This window comes from Gavialis gangeticus, unplaced genomic scaffold (genome assembly GCF_001723915.1).
Source record: "Gavialis gangeticus isolate Ggan-Ray unplaced genomic scaffold, GavGan_comp1, whole genome shotgun sequence".
NCBI classification, from domain to species: domain Eukaryota; kingdom Metazoa; phylum Chordata; order Crocodylia; family Gavialidae; genus Gavialis; species Gavialis gangeticus.
The window spans coordinates 84,800,386-84,820,491 of NW_017729033.1; the positions used below are offsets into that span (position 1 = coordinate 84,800,386).

The 20,106-nt window shown below is 37.8% G+C and overlaps 1 protein-coding gene and 1 long non-coding RNA gene across 5 annotated transcripts in view; one reads left to right on the top strand and one right to left on the bottom strand.

Annotated features, from left to right (window-relative positions):
• LOC109303731 overlaps positions 1–16,701 on the bottom strand; it is a 140,076-nt gene extending 123,375 nt beyond the window's left edge. For both annotated transcript variants that reach the window (XR_002099200.1, XR_002099199.1), the window contains exons 1-2: positions 16,612–16,701; positions 13,473–13,592 (exon numbers count right to left, since the gene is read on the bottom strand). This is a non-coding gene — a long non-coding RNA (uncharacterized LOC109303731). The remainder of the gene's footprint in view (positions 1–13,472; positions 13,593–16,611) is intronic.
• Positions 1–20,049, top strand: part of PDLIM3 (PDZ and LIM domain 3) — a 33,285-nt gene extending 13,236 nt beyond the window's left edge. Inside the window, exons 4-8 of one of the 3 annotated variants that reach the window (XM_019525920.1) lie at positions 5,882–5,949; positions 10,791–11,054; positions 16,597–16,727; positions 17,791–17,902; positions 18,043–20,049. In XM_019525920.1, coding sequence (XP_019381465.1) covers positions 5,882–5,949; positions 10,791–11,054; positions 16,597–16,727; positions 17,791–17,902; positions 18,043–18,232 — 765 coding nt within the window. In that variant the 3' untranslated portion in view covers positions 18,233–20,049. Of the gene's footprint in view, positions 1–5,237; positions 5,426–5,881; positions 5,950–10,790; positions 11,055–16,596; positions 16,728–17,790; positions 17,903–18,042 lie in introns of all 3 variants that reach the window. The other 2 variants (XM_019525922.1, XM_019525921.1) reach the window with 2 other exon arrangements.
• The last annotated feature ends 57 nt before the right edge of the window (positions 20,050–20,106 follow it).

The window sequence follows — 20,106 nt, forward strand, 5'->3', positions numbered from 1 at the left end:
GTCAGCTGATTGGCAAAAGTGGGGATATTCTTCAGGAACAGGAACCCTCCCAGAGCTCCTCCGAAGAGAAGAGTCCCCACCTAATACATGCCTCCAGGAACCGGAGGAGTGCAGTGGGCAGCAGGTGCAGGACTGGAGCCCTCCCAGAGCCCAGGAGAGTTCCAGCCCCAGGAGAATTCCTCTCCCCCACACGTGTCCCATCAGTCAGCTGATGGCAGGATGGGCAGAGGGACCATTCTCCTCTGGCAGGAACCTTCTCAGAGCCAGGGAGTGGTTTCTGCTGCAAGAGAAGAGTCCTTACCCATTGCCCTTTTACCATTCCACCAGGATAACAATTCTCCTGCAGCTGCAAGGCTTCTAGAGCTGTGACTATGCCTAGGTACCCTTGCAGCTGCAGGAAAATTGTCCTCTCCTTCACATGACTCCATATCTTTCAAGAGATACATGAAGGGCAGGTGGCAGCTGTGCCGTAGCTGCAAGGCCACCTGGAGTTGGGTGGCCCTGCAGCCATGGAAGATTGCCAGGAGACTACAAAGCACTGGGACCAGGGAAGTTATTCCTGGCACTGGTTCATGGCCAGCAGGCTTTAAATGCTGGATGTGCTGCCCAACTGGGTGGTACTCACAGCATTTTGAAAGGGACAGCTTCCCCAGGACACAGGTTATAGAAGCTGTCCGTGCTCTGTTTCCCCTTACCCTGGCTTATAAATCACTCCATGTACTACCCAGATAGCACAAAAGCTGGGGGGCTGCCTATTGACAACCTTTTTAAAAGTTTTAATTCACAAAAGTTAAAAGTTGCTGACAACAGTGAGAAAGACAGGTGCAATAACTGAATTAAATAAAAGTCCTCGAGCCAAAATGAATGGAAAAATCCCAAAGCACTATCATTTCTTTTACACAAATTTTCCTACATCAATAAGCTTATAATTCACTAGCTGTTCTGCAAACAGGGGAAATTATAACATTCTATTAAAAGCATTTCCTCCCCATGAGTCATAATTGGAATTATTCCAGATCACAGATATGGTAAACACAGGACCCCTTTCAAAATCCAACCATAGCTTTTTTTATTCTACCCCAGAAGGAAAACTGATAAAGTTCAGTGTTGCTACAATTAATATTGGAAACATTAAGGAAAAAACAAGAATGTTACAGAAAAAAATAATGTAAATAATAATATGAATGAAGATTTCTACCTAGCAAAAATCTAGCTAAAACAGTAAAAAAAGACTTAAAGAATCACATGGTTTCTGTTTATGACAATTATAAATAAAGGTAGAAGTAGTTTCCTACACCAGCATGCTAACAAAGAGTTTGATTTAAAAGTTAGCACATTCACTGCCACCTCAGTGAAGGCCATATGTATTTGAAAATAATAATAATAATAATAATAATAATAATAATAATAATCTGTCTAATTTCTGGTATGGAACTTGAACTTGGAACTCTTATCATAAGAAAGCAGTAGCAGCAATGAATAACACACATCCCTTCCCTCTCCCTCCCCTCCTGAGACACAAAAGACATAATCAAGAAGAAATTCAGCAATGGAACCTAGGGCAGCAACACTGCTAAATTTATTCCAATAGGAAATATTGTCTTAGAGCCATCTCAGTAGATTCTGACATGAACAAGCTAGCTACTTTCATTTCATTGAAGTAGCATATGGTATAATAAATAAATATTGGGAAATAATAGCCTATATGCAAGATTAGGAACACAACCACATGTAATCTTATATCAAAAAAAGATGTCAACTAATTTAAACAAAATGAGATAATAGATCTATGTAAATGGCAAATGCATGTTATATTATTTTATAAACACCACCTTTGGTTTGCACCTTTTTGTTATACTACCAATGTAAAACAGCCCGGGGAACCTTTTTTTTTTTTTCCTTATTCACCTCAGTAAAATTAATATTTGTATCCCTCATCATGAGTTCTTAAAAATATATACTTTTGCTTTAATCTTTGGATGTCCTGTCATTTGAAATATGATGTTCAGTGTGACTTGCTCTTTGGAGTGAAGAGAATATTATACCTTCCCTACAGATTTAATTAGAATATACACAACTAAGGTTAGTAATCTAAATAATGCCAGAAAATAAATTTAATAATTAGTATTATAAAATATGGGATCACAATATATTACTAATTACAATTAAATTTTAAAGCGTGATAATTTTGCTAAAATGTAATTCCCAGTCCCTTCTGCCTCACAACCCTGGCTTTAATATGAATTTCCATCATTTCTCAACATTGTGTTATGAGCATGGGGTTCTTCACAGAGGTTTAAAAACTGCTTGGGTGGGACACATTCACTCTGTTTCTGACATAGAGATAGCCTTGAAAGTGACTTAGCCCTATGCTAAAAGAGGTCATCTGTTAGCAAACCAACAAAAATAAATCAAATAGTATAATTTCTCCTTATTCCTGTTTGGAATATGAACTGCCTTTGGCTCATGTTCAACTTCTGGAATAATGAAGCACCCTTCACACCTTTATTTGATTCTAATAAACACAAGAGCTGGACTATTTTGCTGCTGTATGTTTTGTCATTGATATTTTCTGCAGTTAGTGATTTTCAAAGAGAATTCAGTCTAACTAATTATAGCATGGCAAATACATGTGACAATTGTTATACTGTGAACATGCCGTTATGATGTCACATCCTGTTCAATGTTCATTTATCAACCAAAATTAAAAACTGGATGAAATGACAGTTTTCAAGGTTATTTTTGTTTGCTCATAGTAAACTAAATTTACATGACAGAGAGTGTGTCTACACATTCAGTAATGTGCCATAATTATGGCACATTAAGTTTAGCACCTGTGATGATAGGTACTAGCTTACTGAGCTGTAAGTGGCGTTACTGTGGATTAGCACAGGTGAACTTTTTTATGTGACATTAATGAGAAGTAGACTAAATCCACTGTGCATTAGCACAGGTTTTTCCTGCCATGCTAATGCATAGTAAAATTAGTCTTCTGCTCATTAAGTATCTCATGTAGATGGGCCCAGACCCAATCAAATTTAAATATTTTGAAACTGTGTTGAATAAACATAATTCTGAATAACAATAAAAATAAACTCTAATTATTAATATACCTTGTTCTAGTGCATCACTTAATCAGTGTGCAGAAACACAAAATTGAAAGTGAACTTTTGCATTGATGTACCCTTGTGCTGCTCTTACAGTCTCTTCCAGTTTATTACTGCTTAACTTTTTCTTTTGATAGAACTGCTTTCTACTACATGTATTTGCATCTTCTGGTGGGCATCCTATGTATGCATGATTTTCCTTCTTTTAAAAGATAACATCTAAATTTGCTATTTTATTAATACATTACAGGGCCAATTCATGTAAATACTTTCATGCTGTTTTTGAATTATTCAGAAAAGCTTCTGAATAGAGTTGTAATTTTTTTTCTGTATTTTGGTTTAATCAAATGCATATGTTTATTTAATTTTTTTCTAATATCAGTCTTTAATTCAGTTAGGGATGGTGTTATTTTGTTTGTACTGCTCTTCCTAAAAAATATGTTAGCATTATCTAAAGATGGGAACCACATACAAAACTGCTCTTACTTTTGAACTTTACTTAGCATACTGCTGAGAGTGGTTTGCTCAGTTGTGAAAAAATATAACCTTTTCTTAAGGATATCCACATTTGCAAAGAGTCAACTTTAAAATGGAAGATTAGATTTGCCCATACAAATGCATATGCAAAAATCCATAGCAGCAAATATCAGATGCTGTGGTTTCCAAATGAATTCTATATATGCAAAACTAGGAATAAAACTAGGAACTCTGGCTCTTAAACTGTAAGCCTCTACAACTTAAAAAGAAGCATAATCTGATTTAACAATATTAGAAATTAGATTCCTGCTAAGCCACATACCTGAAAGTGATATATTATCATAGAAATCATGCAGAGGTAAGGCTGGAAGGGACCTCAAGGGATCATGTAGTTCAACCAGGAGTGAACCTGCAAGGACTTCACAGGTGGAAACAGTTTTACTTGTTTTGAGGATTTTATCCTTGTTACCTTCTTAGAGGTCTTACTGCTTCTCCTAAGAAGCAAAAGACAAAATATCTTTGCTCTGAGAGAGTTATCTGCTCTGTGGAGTAAATCATTTGTATTCAAAATAAGGTAGCAATGGCCTAAGTTTTTCCGTTTTGTCATGCCCCCAACAGGAAATCCATCTTGTCCTAATTCCCTGTCATTTCCAGGGGAGCAGGCAGGGGGACTGTAACCTATACAGTTCACCAGGAATTAGCTAGAGAAAATGCAGCAGAAAACCTAATTGCTTTCCTACAGAACCTATCCATCTCCCTGGGTAGTCAAAGGACCTAGAGTCTGAGAGGCTCTCCCAAGACAATGCAATTGCACAGGCCTGCAGCAGTACTCCACAGATTTTCCATAAGTCTTTAGGTTTAGAAACAGGTCCTACAGATTTTATCCTTCCCTCTGGCCTTAAATGAGATGTCAGGAAGGGTACTTGTGGGCTGCAGGAGAGAATGATCTGGTACAATAAAAATCATCATTACTTCAGAAATAAAACCAACAAAAAGAATTCCAAAAAACCCGAGTTCCTCACTAGCACATCTAATTTTTTTACTATGATGCTAAAATATTTCAATTCTGCCACATAATTTGTACCAATTCTTGACTTATGTATTAGTTTTGAAATACAGAATCACTTCAGAAGGACATTTTCTATTTAACATCAGTTTAGCTAAATTGATTTTAGTCAGTTTTAGCTAAGACTTCTCTATCCTTTCCTCTCTAGGCTTTTTGAGTTTACAGTCCTATTTTGCCATTTTTTAAATTGTGTTTCTCTCTCCTACTGCTGTGTTAATAAGACACACAAAAGAAGACAGGGACCAACTAACAATTAAGTGAAGCAATTAAGCTGAATATACCCAAAATATTTTTACCTTTATACCATTTCAGAAGTTACTGACGTTTTGCACATATATTGCATACATACCACTAATTTGGTTTGGCATGTGGCAGACCAATAGTATCTGAATTCACGTGGCTTTCACAGGTCATGGGATTTTCATGGAAAAGCATACAATGCCTGCCTAACCTATGTGTTTACTGAGTCAAGCAGTCCCAAAGGAGAAAGATGCGGAGCTTAATAATAGCAGTGTTGTCGGTTTTGCTTGTTATTTGCTTCAGTGTGCATTGTAGCTTTGTGTATTTTGTCTGCCTATTATGTACAGGAATTCAAGCCTATTGGTACAGCTCATAACAGAAGGGCCCAGCCTTTTGTTGCAGCAGCAAATATTGATGACAAAAGACAGGTAGTGAGTTCCTCCTATAATTCTCCAATTGGGCTGTATTCATCTGGCAATATACAAGATGCACTTCAAGGACAACTGAGAGGTTTAATTCCTAACTCAACTCAAAAGTAAGTATTGGTAATTTCTCATATTATCTGTTCTCTGGTGGCTATATCACGATCTGCTTTGTTTTCAAATCAAAAGTCCAGCTCTTGCTGTTTTATTTTTCTTCCTGACACTCAAAAGTTCTATCATTCTTCAGAAATGTTGATAAATGAAGCAATTTCTTACTTTCTGACATTCAGGACTGAGTATTCAACTACATAGTAGCAATACTAAAGATAGGTTAAAAGTTTCCAGTCTCTGGGTTTGACTGCAGTATTACACATCATCTTTCCCTCTGACACTGCCCTCTACTCATCTGTGTTTCTCACTATAACAGAAAGAGTGTTTTTAATATACTACTTTATAACATAAATGCAATTGATTCATAACAATTTGTAAACTTACTGTTAACTAATTTATCCAGCAAATAAATATTCATCACCTGAAGGAAATTTATTTCGATCCTTTTTTCTTTACAGGATATGGGATACTTTGAGCACAAGCATAATATTCGTCCCAAACCTTTCGTAGTCTCAGGCCTAAGCAGGTTATAAGATCTAACTGTATGTTGTGGTGGATGCAGATGCATGAGCATTTTTTAATGAACACTTACAGATCCTATTAGTACATAAGCAATGTTAATGCATTGTTGTTTATTGTTCTGAATTCATTATTGCTCACGTTTATTCATGAGCAATGTTAATGCATTTGGAATTACTTTACGCTATATAGTTTATGTTCAAGCTTGAACAATAAAATGCATGTTTTGCAAAGCTCAGGCTCATCATTCAAAATTCCATTACCAAAAAAAGTGAGTCTGCATTCTAATCTAATTTACACTGGTGTGAATCTGGAACAACTCAACTGAAGTCACTACGACTGAAATGGCTGTGGCTTATGTTTACAATTGAGCTCAAACTCTCAGTTTTTACTGGTTTATGGAGCCAGGAATTTGTGCATTTGTATAACTTGTAAACTTGCTATTTAAGAGCTGAATCCAGCCCAGTTGGTGTGGGGAGCAACCCCCCCATACTCGTCTTTTTTGCCCTTCCCCTGAAATTGATGAACTTCTAATCCACCTATGTGGCAAAGACCCTCATAGTCACGCTGCAGCAGGCTGACTGCTCCAGAAGGCCACAATAAAAGAAAACTCTGAGTATTAATGAGTTGCAAAGAAGAGAGCTTGGGCAAATTAGCACCCTTTTTTTTTCTCTCCCTGTCTCTCTCAGAATTAGATGTGTAATACTTGAATTAGAATGATTTTATCACTATATTATACACAATTACTTCTAGAGTACCTTTATTAGGCACCTTACAGACACACAAGTGACAAGAATGTATACTATGTCACACAAGTGACAATGTATACTATGAAGGCTAGGGACAGAAATTACACATAAGCTAGTATAAGTGATCAGAAACCGGTTCAAATCTGTAACACAGCAGAAGTTCAGTGCACATAAACTGCTTTGAAAATAGCTGGAACTGGTTTAAAAAAAACCTGGATGGATATAGTATCAGACTTAACTGATTTAGGTTAAATCAGTTTATTAAACTTCTGTTCCAGATCCCCTCTAGATTCAAGTTAACTCACAATCCCCCAGAATCGCAAAATGCACCTCCCCCACAACTCCCTTTCCCCCTTTGCATGGAAATTAGGTTAGCCTTCACCCAACCTGTCTGCTGCAGCCAAGCAGAGAGGTCTGCTCTAGCACCCTGCTTCTGGCCTGAGCTGCTGCAATCATGTGGCTGCATTTCTGGAATCAGAAGAGAATGTCTGTTCACTTGCCTGTTAGCAAGGATCCTGCTTTCTCTGATTAAATTTAAAAAATCCCCAATTTTTGGATTAAAATGTAGTCCAAAATCCATATTTTTCCATGATGAAAATGAAACACCACTATTTAAGCATGGAAAATGTGGATTTTGGGTTACTTCTTTATTTCATTTGGTCCTAATGGTTTTCAATCTTTCCAGCTGTTACAGTTTTTAGTGAAATCTAATGAGAAATATTTATATCACCAACCACATTTCCAAGGAAAATACTAGAATTTGCTTCCAGGGGCTGATTGGTACAGTTTCTGTTCATACTGAAATTCCTTCATAGAAAATGGTGATTGTGGACTCTTTGTGAACTAAAATAATCCAATAACAATCATGCTATGAAAAACTGTTGTTTACCTATCTAGAGGCAAAAGCCAGCCTAATGGTTGCCAAGTCTGTGATGTATCATGCAGAACGGGTACTGAGTATATTTACCTTTCTGCTTGTGGTAGCACTTGCATACTATTTAGTTTTGGATACTTAAGACTACTTTATATTATGTCTTTTGAGATGCCATATGTAAATCATGCGATGCTTTGTGGGGACATTTGTCATTTTCAGTGAATATTTTAGAAAAATGGCCTTTTTATAGCATAGCAGATGTGAAATAAGCCACAAAAATTAATTTGATAACATGGTTTGGTTAATGTTTGTAAAGTATTTTGGCAGTGTAAAATTCTGTATACTTCAAGTTTCAACTATTTATTATGAACCTCACTTAAATGATGCTAGAGTTGCAAAGCAGTGATAGTAGCATTTATTTGCCAGTTAGTTCTCTACTCTCTGGGCTGTATACATATTCTTTTTCAAATGGAGTAAAACCACCATCTCAATTGTAAACATCTCTTTTGGGCATAAGGGCACATACAAGCATTACATTTAGATCACCCTAACCAAAATTAGCATGATATAAATGGCCAAGCATGCAAGCATTTGTAGGGCTTAGATTGCCCTAAAAATAGTGCACCTGATTAAAGTTAATGAAAGGTTAACCCAACCTAAAAAACCCCTCCCCCACAGACCCACCAGACCTGCCGGTCTTGCCAAGCTCTTCCTCCCCTAACCTACTCCAGCTGCCTACAACTCTGCAGGCAAGTGAGGAATGTCTGCACATGCAGAACCCAGCTCAGGTTTAGGTGGCTTAAACTAAGCTGCCTAAACCAGAACCAAGTCCCACGAACGTTTGTTCATACCCTAATAGAATCAAGTCTAGGTACAACTTTCAACTTCCCACTGACAAAAATAACTCGCAGAAGTATGGAATCTTTATACTAATTTTGTGTTTCTTTTCCTTGCAATGGCTATGCTACATTTGGCCTCTTCTCAACGCATTCCACCTTTGATTATAAGACTATTATAAGTTCGAAATCTTGTCCTGCTGCAGGATCAAAGTCCTCTAAAGCATGGTCGCTGTTTCTATGAATATGGGCCTGTGTGTCTGTGACTGAACCCTCATCTGAGCATTTTGCCTGGCTTATGCTGGTTGATGATTTGGGGTTGCACGCTTGCTTTGGAACATGCTTCTCTTTTTGTTTGATTTCACTTTTATGGTAAGGAATGTGTTTCTGTCTTGAAATTAAGTATATGGTCCTGCACAAAATCTACATAAGAATCAGATAGAGAACTTTTCCTCTCCACAGGAAAGTAGCTGTTATGCAGGAATTGTTTTATAACTTCATATGTGCAATGTAAAATTCTCTCTGGTATATTTAGGATCATTCTGGTTAGGTACAAAATTACACATAGAGTGGTATAGCTGATTGGAAATCAGTCTAAATGTGCAACAAAACAGAAGCTCAGTGCACATAGAGCAGTTTAAAATTGGTGGAACTCAGTCTATGACAGACCTGGATAGAAGTAGTATCAGATTTAATCAGTTTAGGTTAGACCGGTCTATCAAAATTCTGTCCCAGATTGCCTCCTGACCTCTGGCATCCCAGGATGATTTCGGCTTCCCCACCCCTGTCACGGTGGGTGGGCTAGACTCAGCTGGTGCTTGTCTGCATGCTCTTCCCCCACCCAGCTTGCCAGCTAATGTCTGGGGAGGGGCTAGGCAGGGTCTACACAATGGATGGCTCCATTTCTCCACTCCCCACAGCCTGACCACCTGACAGCTACAGGCAAAAGCAGAAGCTCGGACCTGCACAGCTGTCCACCACACCAGAAACCGAGGGTGGGGATGTGGAGTGGATCCCCTCCCCAGACTTAAAAGCTAGCAAGCTGGTTGGGGGGAGGGCTTCCATGGTGGTGGGCTCCATTCCCCATCTCCCTCCACCCTGCCCAGCCACTGCTGACAGCTGGAGGAGGGACAGGGCTGGGGCTGCACTAGCGAATCAAGGGTGGCTGGCTGCTTGGCATTGTCCTCAGCCAATGCAGGCCTTCACCCCAACTCCGCTGAAGGGTGAACATGAGTTCTGTTCACTCCCAAACTAATCTAGGGTGCTTAGAAAAAGCCACAAAAGTAGTGAGAATCTGCCTCGGGCTTTCTGAATGTCTTTACTTAGTCTCAGCCAGGAAAGAACAGTCACTATATTAGCATGTAAAAGAGAAGCAGCAGGTGGTATTACATACTTCCCCTTGAGCTTGATAACCATGTCTGTGAACACTTCCAGGAGTAAATGTTCTCAGATGACCATGGACGACCTTGATTATGCATTGTTCCATCACAACTGGAGAAAATTCTCCCTTGTGAAAAAAGACTCTGAAGCAAATTAGGGCTGGAAAGAGCCATATATCCTGTGGGGAGAGTTGTAAAATGGTGAAATTGGGAGAATTGGAAAGATTTTGGATACGATACTTACTAAGTTACTTTACAAAAGTTTTTCTAAAGTTTTTGCCAAATTGGTGAGCCATGACTTTACAGCAGCTACAGTAAAATTGAAGCTGTAGCCCACATGCAGGTTTGAGGTGAAGTCAAAGCCAAGCTCAACTTCAAAAGTGAATGTGACCAAAAATCTATATTGCTTTTGTGAAGGACCATATTACACTCTGCTGAAAATGTTAGAATTTAGAATGGCAAAAGTATGTCTGGTTACTTTACTTGACTTTTGGAATTTTCAACAAAATAAAGCAAATGTATAAAATAAATTTACTAATAACTTGAAAATATTATAAACAATCTCCCATAAGATCTAGAAAACCTCATTGAAGAGAGGGAAACAGAGTGCTAGGACACAAGCCTGGAATGAGGATTTTGTGGTTCCAGTTGAACTCTGCTACTGAATGATCTTGGGCAACTCCCTCTGCTTCAGTTTCCCACTTGTAAAGACCAGATAGTTCCTGTGAGAATTACACAGTAATATTACTTGCCAAATTTCTTCAGCTTCCCAGTTATATTTACTGCCTGTGAAAGGGGAAAATATATAGAATGTCTTTCATTGAGCTTGACCTTTTTTAAAAAAATGGAACTGCTTTTAACTAAAATAAACATACTTTTGCTTTTCTCTGTTTGATATATTTCTCCAACTTCTCAGGCTTGTTAACATCACTGCACTCCTTTATTTTTGTCTTTATTTGGGGTATTCTGGCTCATGTCGCACTCCTTTCTGACATTGGCTATTAACACAGTGGATGCAATACTCCTTGCGGTATTGATGGTGGCAGTGGACGTAGCACTCCCTCTTCTGTTAGTACTGTTAGTACTATTTGCCCAACTGAGCTGAAAGCTGCATCTAAGATGGCCCCTAACATTCCCTTGGAAATGGAGCTTCCTGGTGTCAAGATTGTACATGCTCAGTTTAATACACCTCTGCAGCTGTACTCAGATGACAATATTATGGAAACACTACAGGGCCAGGTTTCTACAGCTCTGGGGGAAACTCAATTAATGAGGTAACTAAAGGCCTTCTGTTCATTGAGTACATTTACAAAACCATGAGCACAAGCAAAAACAATTTTATATTCAAGCAATGTCTAATTTTTATACTCAATTGTTAACATTGTATCTAAATAATAACTATGTTTTTACAGTTTCTGTCAAAATGCCATTCAATGAAAGATCTTTTTTTTCTAGCCCATATTTTAAAAGTCTTTCAGAATTTACAAGAGGAAAGTTTTACAGAACAGAGTAACTGAAAAAAAATGTGTTTCTTGTTGCTAAATAAAAAATTAAGACTTTAGCTATTTTCTTAATCTACCCCATCTGGGCCCTGATTCTGGAAAAAGCTATCCTAATTTTAAGTACAACAGATGTCACACTGAATTCAACTAGACAACTTAATTGTTTAAAGTTAAGCAGTCACAAAAGTATTTGCAAGCCTAAGACCTACATTATCTATCTTGCTTGTCTAAGACTGTCCTACACTGCCTCTTAATATCTATATTCTACTAGAATTCTGCATGCCAAGGAGGTCTTGTAGATATTCCTTTCTTTCTAAGTCTATTAGAGAATCTTTATAATGATCATAAGTACTCTTCCTCTGGTTTTGAGGTCAAGTGCAATACTTCTACAGTGCTCCTCCATGTGTAGAGAACAGTAAGTTATTACTTTTATCCATGATAGTTAAATCCATACTGAAATCCTTGAACAACTAGGAGTAGGCTGCCTAAAATGGCAAAGAATTAAAAAGTGGGCTCCAAAAGCAAATTCAGGCCATACCTGTAATATTTTGAGTGTAAAACTTTTTTTCAAGGTACAGTAGCTCCCTCATTAATAATTTATCATTTCCCTGTCTTCCTCCTTTATTTGCACTGTCACAATTTAACTACTTTTTATTCCATTTTACTAACAGTTTTTAACAATATGTATGGCATTGCAATTGAATTATGACAAATATTTAAATTTAAGTTTTCAGACAATAACATCAATAGGTATTCAGGACACTCAACACCTTGCTGAATCAGTCCTGTCTAACTATAAAAAAATCATACTTATCCAAAAGTACTTAAGCCAAGTTCATGATGGAAACAAAATTTTACCTACAAGACCATTGTGGAGTGACAGTGTTGCTTTATTGCCTGGTTAGTCACCCTCAACAGCATTAGAACAACAACAACAACTTGCTTTTTTTGCATCTGGAATCATGAATTAAGTCCATGGTTATCAAATTTAACAGCTGATTAAGTTTCCTCAAGTTCGGGAATTGACCCTGCACACAGCTGTGAAATGTCTCAGTTGGTGGTGGCTCCTTTGGCATGAACTTGGAAACACTGTCTTAAAATCTTGTGTCTAATAAGTATTTTGTGTAATTCTACAGCAGCCATTAGCTCTGATTTGCTTAAAAATAAGAAAAACCACACGAAGAGTTAAAAGCCATTATTGGCAGTGATATAGTTTATCTTATTTAAAAGAAAACCTTCCTACTACGTGCAGCCTTTCTTCTTTGAAGTTACATTAAAAGCAATGCATATGCCTTAATTACCCAGAGTTAAAAGTTGTATGGTTAGGGATCGTGATATTCTTTTAAAAATGGCTCAGAGAAATCTGGTTGATTGCAACTATTTATGCCATCTAACATACCAGTACAGTACAAATTTTTTTGCCCAATCAGGGAGCCTATTTCCGTTCGATTTCCAAACTTTGCTCTCAAAGAAACCCCAAACAGATGAACAAATACTAGGCTGAGTCTAATACCCTTAGAATCAATGGGAATTTTACCATAAGTTTTAATTAAAGTAAGAAAAAGCTCATAATAAGGGATTTAAACTAAACATTTACCTGTGCATAAATGCCATAATATAGTTCATTCAATTATATATCTATGCTCCTATTTAATTCCCTTATCCATCAAAAGATTAAAGATATTTATTTTGAACATAGTTTCTAACAATGCACCCAGGATTTCCATATTTTATCATTCCTGCACATTTAGTTAGTAATACCACTTAGTTTAAGATAACTAATGTGAAACATTGTGGGTAAAATCTTGGCCCACTGAAGTCAATGAAAATTTTGCCATTGCCTTTAAGTGGTCAGGCTTTCATATTGTGTGTTTATGTGATAGCCAATGCAAAAAAAAGTAAACTTAATTACTTTTTTAAAATAGACTTTCCATTCAACAAAGCATGGCACTTAAATTCTTGCCACAATACAATATTTATTTCATTATTTTCCCTGTTAATATACATTAAATTAATCAGAATGACTCTTAATCTAACAATCACTATATTAATAGTGATTGATCAAACAGTCTTGGAAAGACTGACCAGCAGGTGCTCTGCAGAAAGACAAAGGAGTTTAGGTTTCTGTTGACCCTTCCTAAAAGTGAGAATGATATCTTCCTTTTAAATACCATTCTCAAAACTATTTACCTTGAGAATTGTTATTTTGTAAAGTAGATCCAAGAGTAGAAGGTGACTTGATTGCCAACTTGGAGAGGTTGCAGCTGTTTTGAGAGTAAAGTTAGGTAATGGCCCATTTCCAATGCTTAACTGTAAAAATAAAAACATGGAGTGCCCATATTTATTCTCTTACTATATTTGTACATCTTATTTTTTTTTATTTATAAATCAAGAGATAACTCACCAGACTGCTAGTTCCCTAAACTTAACCTATGATAAGGAAGTACAGGTTAGCTAAGGAAATACAGGTTGGATGCATGGATTGTAAGATGGATAGAAAACTGGATGGATTGTCAGGCTCAAAGGGTCATAATCAATGGCTTGATATCTACTTGGTGGCCAGTATCTAATGGAGTGCCCCAGGGATCAGTTCTGGGGCTGGTTTTGTTCGATATCTTCATTGGTGATCTGTAAGACAGAATGGAGTGAACCCTCAGTAATTTTGGGTGACACCAAGCTGAGGGAGTAGTAGATAAACTGGAGGGTAGGTCTAGGATTCAGAGCAGCCTAAATAAATTGGAGGATTGGGCCAAAAGAAATCTCATGAAGTTCAAAAAGGACAAGTACAAAATCCTGCACTTAGAACAGAACAATTCCATGCACCGCTACAAGCTGGGTACTGACTGGCTAAGCAGCAGCTCTGTAGAAAAGGGTCTAGGAGTTACAGTGGACAATAGGCTGAATATGAGCCAACACTATACCTTTGTTGGCTCATATTCAGAAGATTAACAGCATATTGGGCTGCATTAGTAGGAGCATTCCCAGCACATCAAGGGAAGTGATTCATTATTCCATTTGTCACCAGAGCAGTTGTATCTGGAGTACTGTGTCCAGTTTTGGACCCCCTACTACAGAAAGGATGTGGACAAATTGGAGAAAGTCCAGCAGTGGGCAATGAAAACAGTTAGAGGGCTGGAGCACATGACTTCTGAGGAGAGGTTGAGGGAATTGGGCTTTAGTCTGGAAAAGAGAAAACTGAGAGGGGGGATTAAATAACAGCCTCCAACTACCTGAAGGGTGGTTCTAAAGAGAATGGAGCTAGGCTGTTCTCAATAGTGGCAGATATCAGAACAAGGAACAATTGTCTCAAGTTGCAGCATGGGAAGTTTAAGTTAGAAATTAGGAAAAACTCTCTCACTAGGAGGGCAGTAAAGCACTGGAACAGGCTACCTAGTGAAGTTGTGGAATCTCCATCCTTGGTGGTTTTTAAGACCTGGGTACAATAAGCCTTGGCTGGGATGATCTAGTTGGGGAAGGTTCTGCTTTGATCAGGACTAGATGACTTCCATGATTCTATGAACTGACAATCAGGTTAGAGTCTCTCTCTCCAGCATCAGCAGTAATATATTTGCAGTTTAAATGTAGCTGATAATTTTGCTAATGATGCCTGCGACATCATTAGGAAGAATAGTGAATAATGAATATTATGGATAACAACTATACTTAGCACTTAAATGGAATCCAAGTTACCCCTCCATGGAGGTATTTTTCTGCTAAATAAATGCAATTGAAAAGTTGAATCCGTCAGTAAAGGAAGGAAATATAAATCAAAGACACAGTCAACAGACATGTTGTCTATTAAAAAGCATCACACAAAGTAATAGGAATGTAGGGCTGCTGGAAGGGATCTCAAGAGATCATATAGTCCAATCCCTAGCTGGAGGCTGGATCAAATATACCTAGACTACCCGCAAAAGATATTTGTCTAACCTGGTCTAAACAACCTCCTATAAGGTTTACCAGAACCTTAGGTGGCCTCTTCCAGTGTTTTACTGAACTTATAATTAGAAAACTTTTCCTAATATTCAACCCAAATCATTTTTGTTGCAAATTAAGCTGATTTCTTCTTATCCTTCCCCCTCTCCCCCCACTCCGTAGGCATGGACAGCAATTGATAACTAACCTCTTCGTTACAAACTCTCACAAATTAAAAGATGGCATATGTCTTCCCTCCGTCTTCTCTTTTCTGTATTAAATAAACTCAATTCCTTCAATCTTTTATCAATAACTCATGTTTTTTTAAACGTCTTATCATCTTCTTTTCTACTCTCTCCCTCCAGATAGTCCAAATCTCAGTGTAAGGCACAAAACTAAATGAAGTACTCCACCTTAGGCTACAAAACCTTATTGAAAATAAAATAGGCATCATTGTATCAGAATTTCACCACTGTGTAAAACAGCCTATCTGGGGAAAAGGCTCTGTTCATTAGGGGTATGCAAAGCAGGCCGTATTAGATTTGGATTTGGATTCAGCCCTAATTGGGGACAGTGATTTGATTCCTTGATTCTGATCATTGTCCCTGATTCAATTCGGCTGAATCCAAATCTGAAGATTCGATGCTGATTCAGAGAATCAGCGATTCAGCTATAGATGCAGCTTTAAATGTTTTTTCTACATACATCGAGGTACCGGGATTGGCTCATGAATGCACCCATGGTGAGGCAGATGGGGCATCCCACAGGAGTGTGTGCGGGGGGGCCCCCTCCATGTGCTTGGTGGTGAACCCAGAAGTGGACCGGAAGTACTTCTGATCCACTTCCAGGTCCACTGCTGAGTGCACGGGGACCTCTCCTGAGCCCCCCCAGCTCAGCAATCAGCCATGGGGAGATCCCGGATGCCCCCCAGACCCAGGAGGCAACAGTCACTGAGCCAGGGGGTGCAGTGGTGCCCCCCAGCACGCTCCCCGGCAGACCCAGAAGTGGACAGGAAGTTCTTCTGGTCCACTTCCGGGTCTGTTGCCAAGCATTCACAAGCCACCTGGTACCTTGAGATATACAGAAAAAACATGTAAAACTGTGTCTATATCTGAATCATTGAATCTCTGAATCGATTCAGGGGGTTCTGATTCGATTTGGAGAGATTAAAGGGTCTCCTGATTTGATTCGGATTCAGAGATTCGTCCACTGAATTGGGCCAAATCTCTGCCGAAACTAAGGGACCGAAGCTTCGCATAGTCCAACTATTCAGTATTCTTTAATTTGTTATTTATATTAAATTTATATATTGAACTATATTCTATGTCTAGCAGCTTGACTGTATTAAAAGTTACACTGGTTAACTGCTTTTATCCCTCATCTCTTGTTCATGTTTCAGTGAACCAGTACCCACCTCAGTGCCTCAGTCTGATGTGTACAGGATGCTGCATGACAATCAAGAGGGGCACAGCCAACCTCGTCAGTCTGGCTCCTTTAAGGTGCTCCAGGACTTAGTCTCCGAAGATTCTGGTTAGAAACAATTTACATCTGTCTTTCGGCAGCATTTTTGGTGTATCAGTGAAAAGAGGGGAATCTGAAAAGAGTTCAGGTTATAAGTGTCTATAAGAATCTGATTTATAAATACAACTTCACATTTTGATGAAGATGTTAGATAATATTCCAGCCCTTTACTGATTGGCCCTTTTTAAATCTTTAACATGCTACAAAAACAACAAAATAGACTTCAGACTTACATGTCAATCATTTTTCAGACTACTTTGTCAGATAGTTAAGACTGTTAATGTGCAAAAATTGTTTGACTTAATAAAAACCTTACATGAGAGAAGTTTGGGGATAGGATAAAAATACCAGTGAAAGATAAAATGTATGATGATTTCTTTCTAAACCAGGAAAAGGAGGAGGAAGGATTTAAAACTCTCTAAAATTAAGTTCCCCCCATTCTAAATGGAAAGAAAAACCATGCTAAAATTGGTTTGAGAGGACAATATGGATTGCACCTTCATTTCCCTCTAATTATACTGCATCAAAATTATTATAATTGGTGAGCTGTCAAAAACAAAGCAGATGAGAAATTGTGAAATTCTGTCTGTTTTATTTATAGTAAATAAATAGTAAATTTATAGTAAAGAAATTAACCTAAAATGCTAAAACTAAGCAGTGACATGAAAAATGGATGTATACATCATAATGCACTTCTGCATCCATTTTGTGATGATTAATTTTCTATTCATAGTGTGGTATCAATCTTTTAGAATCCATTTTCAAGTTAATTCTATAGACATGAAGTAATCTTTTCAAGACCCTAATAGAGAACACCATTCAAGGCACAATCCTATCCCAATGAAGTTAATGGCAATATGGAAGTAATTTCAGCGAGACACAATTTGACCCTTAGAATTATGGTATCACAAAAGGAAAGCAAGATTTTTGTTTACAGAAACTTCAACTTTATTTGATGGAAGTGAAAGCTTATAAATCAATAGAGAAGTAGACATATTACAGCAAAGCACTGAATCATAGCCAGGTGCATCTATATTACATTGTAAATAATTGACTATGTCTTGTTTCTTAGAAGGACGTCCTACAGGTATAAGAAGTGTGAAAGCACCAGTAACAAAGATTCCTACTGGTACAGGAAGCGTACAAAAGGTGCCATTATGTGACAGATGTGGAAATGGCATTGTGTAAGTTCTTTGTTCTCAATTTTGTTATAGTTATAACAAACTGAAGCATATCTCTTCAAATGGTACAGATACAGAGAAAAGTATTTTAATCATGTTTTATAACATCCACCTATTTTTCTTTTAATTCTTTTTATAAACAGTGGTACCGTGGTGAAGGCACGTGATAAGTACCGGCACCCAGAATGCTTTGTGTGCTCCGACTGCAATATCAACCTGAAACAAAAGGGCTACTTCTTTGTGGAGGGGCAGTTATACTGTGAAACGCATGCAAGAGCCCGCATGAGGCCACCAGAGGGATATGAAGCAGTTACTGTTTATCCAAAGTGTTAGTCTTATGCTAACACATACATGCATGCAAACAAAAAGATATGAACAGCTTAGAGAAGCAGTGCAACTTGCTGAACTTAACTGCCTGAATCCAAGTAGCAGCTTTTAAACATTTTCTTTTGTGGAGGGGGAAGGGGTCAGAATGAGGCAGAAATCCCTATCAGCTAGCAGTAGCCTAGATACCAATACCATTTTGAAAAAGTGTTGTTTTTTGAAGCTGCCAATGTAATCAAATGGGGTATAAACCAATAAAGTTTTGTATGCCAAACTGTATGGGGTTAAAATAACTTTGGAGCAGTGGAGCTCTTGTATGATGAATACAAGATAATCAAGATGTTATTTTTGTTCAGAATTTGTTTCAACATGAGCCAAATGTTTGCACAAATATTTTAGTAAATTTAGAAGCCTAATGCCAATATGAGTTGAACTCCTGTATCTCCAACCTCTTAAAGGGCCAATCCACTAAAAAAAAGGAGTTTGCATTTATACTGCCAAACAGCTGTTGTTCACATCTGCTGTACACATACCTATCAGTAAAAGAATCTGCATTAAGCACTTGGTGAATGCTAAAGAAAATACTCAACAACTTTTCAAACATGTACATGCCTCAACGCATGTGCACTTTTTCTGATAGCTGATGTAAGTAATTAATATCTTTCAGGGCATGCACGCCAAGTCAGGCTCTTGTATGCAGGTATGTTTAGGTTAATAACTCTGCATGCATATGAAGACCTATGTGCCTCTAACAGTGGGTGTAAAAGTCCATGAACTCTTAAGTATGCACAAGCTGGAGAAATTGGGCCCGGTGGTGTAACAAGCAGGGACTGCATCCTGGGCAACCCCTGTGGAAGTGGGGGAGATGCCACAGTCACAAAAGCAGGGTGCTCTGCCCGCCCTAGCTCTTGCCTTTGCTCTTCCAACAGCAGCAGCAGCAGGGTGTCCATGCACCGCTGCAAGAGCAATGCTATGGGGCTGCTCTTGCTGCTGGGATACAGCCTCAGCAGGTGCTCCTCCTATTTCAGAGCCCAGGGTTGGTGCCCATCTCATCCACCCCCAGTTACACTGCTGCTTGGGCCATAGAATTTATCGTTAGTATCAACCATAAAAATGTATTTAATGGAATTTATTTAAAAAAAAAAATGTTGCATCAGGCATATAAACCTAGCAGATAAGCAGAAGGAAGTGCAGAAAGTGGCATTTTCGAGATTAACTGGTTTAGAGAGCTTTCACAGGCAGCCGCTTACTTTGCCAGATGCAATGAACGGACCTAACACATATGAACACCTAAGCATGGAATCCACTACACTTTTCTCCCATTCAATCATATTATAAGGTTAAATCATCAGAACACTGAAACTAAACAAAATATTGCATATATTTTAAGTGCATACAAAAAAACTTTAAAAATGCTTCTCTCAGTCTGAAACAAAAAACCTGTTTTTCAGCAGCTTACAAGATGCCATTTCAGAATGTAAATATTTACTAAATGTGTTTCTCATGTACTACATTTAACACTTTTCAAATATGATAGTACAAAATAATGTGCCCTATTATATAACATTGGTTGCTTAATTCGTTTTCAGACACTGAATATAACTGTGCTTCCCAAGTACCAGAAAATCTATTTGTCTTATTTTATTTTTCCATTGATCACATCCTGCAAAAGAAATCTGAATTTTCCTTTGAAAAGAGAAGTGTACACAATAGCTACACTATTTAGAAACTTTCAATGTAACTGAGATTTTAAAATCATTATTTAATGTTAATTTCTTCTATGAAATAGCTGAAGGTAAAAATAAATCTACTACATACAATCAAAAGTTTTTATTTTCATAGTTTCATAGTTTCTAGGGTCGTAAGGGACCTGAGCAGATCAG